At 65.5% G+C, this 1970-nt stretch overlaps 1 protein-coding gene across 1 annotated transcript in view; it reads left to right on the top strand.

Annotated features, from left to right (window-relative positions):
• The first annotated feature begins 1391 nt into the window (after positions 1-1391).
• The window catches only part of LOC125031549 (A disintegrin and metalloproteinase with thrombospondin motifs adt-2-like), a 16625-nt gene continuing 16046 nt past the window's right edge, over positions 1392-1970 (top strand). The window contains exon 1 of the mRNA XM_047622432.1: positions 1392-1463. Coding sequence (XP_047478388.1) covers positions 1392-1463 — 72 coding nt within the window. The remainder of the gene's footprint in view (positions 1464-1970) is intronic.

Below are 1970 nucleotides of genomic sequence, written 5' to 3'. Positions count from 1 at the left end.
AATCAAACTAATGGGCGTCGTTGATCACAGGGTGGAGGTCCGGCCCAGGGCCCGCCGAGGGGCCCGCGCCTGCCGAGGGGTCCGCCCCGGGGGCCGGCCGCCTCTCCGCGACAGGGCCTCGGGGCCGGGCCGGACCGCACAGGGGCCCCGCCCGAGGGGCCGCGCCGGCGCGGCGGCCGCGCCGGCCGCCGCCGGCCGCACAGGGGCCCCGATGGGCCGCCAGGGTGCCGGCGGGCGAGCCGCCGCGATTGTCAGCGGGAGTGCGCGGAGCCGGCGCGGGAGGGGCCCGCCCGCGGCCGCGCGCGCGAGGCTCGCCGGCACAGGGCCGGGCGGTAGAGGGCCGGCCGGACGACCGCCGCGCGACGTGCCGCGGGGCACAGGGGCCGCGAGGGCCAGCGCGCGACGCGCGCCGGCGCGTGGGGGCCGAGGAGGGCCGTCTCGCCGCGGACGCCGCCGCGGACCGGCCGACAGGGGCCGGCCGACCGCAGGGGCCCGGCCCGCGCCGCAGGGCCCGGCCGGCGCGGCGCCGGCCGCGACCGATGGGCCGCGCAGTTCCGCGAGGGGCCGGGGGCCCGGCGGCGGTCCGGGGGGGGCCGGGGCAGACCGGCGACCATCGCGAAGACACTGGCCGAGGGGACCGATCGCGACGCCCGCGGGGCCGCGCGCGCGCGCGACGCCGAGCCGCTCGCGCCGGATGCCGACACAGGGCCGCGCCCGGTGGCGGGCGCCGCGTGGCCGCCGCCGAGCGATCCGATCCTTCAGCAGGAGCTCTGAGTTCCTACGTCCTCTAGCGCACAGAAATCGGACACGAGGTGATTGGGCGGCGCGGAGGAAAGGAGTTCGTCGTTTTCTTCTTGAAGTGGTTGAGAGTTTTGAAAATTGCGTTGCTTTGTTTTGGCTTTGATTGTAAGGGAGGGGGGTGGGGGGGCCGTGGTGTGTGTGTGTGTGGGGTTGTGTGTTTGTGGTGTGGGTGTTGTGTGTTGTGGTGTGTGTGTGTGTGTGTGTGTGAGTGTGTGTGTGCATTGAATGGTGTAAAGTTTTTTACGTGGCATACACAGGCAAATACGAATGTCTTATTTTGGAAAAAAAAAAAAAAAAAAAAAAAAAAAAAAACCATTTCCTTCTTGCTTGATTAAAAAAAAAACCCCGTGGTGTAAAAAAAAAATAATAAAACACCAAAACCAAAAAAAAAAAAACCCCCCCCACCATCCCCCCCCTCCCCCCCCCCACCCCCCCCCCAACATAACAAAAACCCCCACCCCCCCCCCCCCCCACAAACCCCAAACCCCCCCCCCCCACCCCCCCCCCCCCCCCCCCCCCCCCCCCCCCCACCAACCCCAAACCACCAAACGAACTTTTCCTCAACACGGGGCTAGCCCTTGGGCTTGCCGATGGGGGTTTTGGGCAGAGGTTCAACGCCCCAGGCCCTCGGCCCCAACGGACCCAAATTTTTTTCCCAGCGGGCATTTTTTAAGTTTTTTTTAAGGGGGAAGGGAGGGAGGGAGGGGAGGGAGGGGTAAGAGAGATGGGGGGGGGGGGTAAGGGGGAGGAGGGGAAGAGGGAGAAGGAAAGGGGGTTAGGGAAGGGAGAAAGGGGGTGGGAAGGGAGAAAAGGGAGAGGAAAAGGAAGGGGGGGGAAAGGGGGTAGGAAAAGGGGGAAAAAGGGGGGTTAAAAAGGAAAGGGGAGAAAAGGGAAGAGAAAGGGAAGGGGGAAAAGGAAAGAGGAAGGAGCAGGGAAAAAAGGAGGAGGAAAAGGGAAAGGGGGGAGAGGGAAGGGAAGGGAAGAAAGGGGAGAAAGGGAAGAGAAGGGGAAGGGAGATGGAAGAGGAAGGGAAGGGGGAGCAATGGGGTGGGAAGGGATAAAGGGAAGAGGAAGGGGAAAGGGGGAAAAAAGGAAAAAGGAAGAGAAAGGGGAGACCTTGGGAAGGGGAAGGGGAGAGGGAGAGGGAGGGAAGGGGAAAAGGGAAGAGG

Source organism: Penaeus chinensis, chromosome 13 (genome assembly GCF_019202785.1).
Source record: "Penaeus chinensis breed Huanghai No. 1 chromosome 13, ASM1920278v2, whole genome shotgun sequence".
Classification (NCBI taxonomy): Eukaryota; Metazoa; Arthropoda; class Malacostraca; order Decapoda; family Penaeidae; genus Penaeus; species Penaeus chinensis.
Note: the sequence above shows the minus strand (reverse complement) of the source record. Positions and strands in the feature narration are given on the sequence as shown.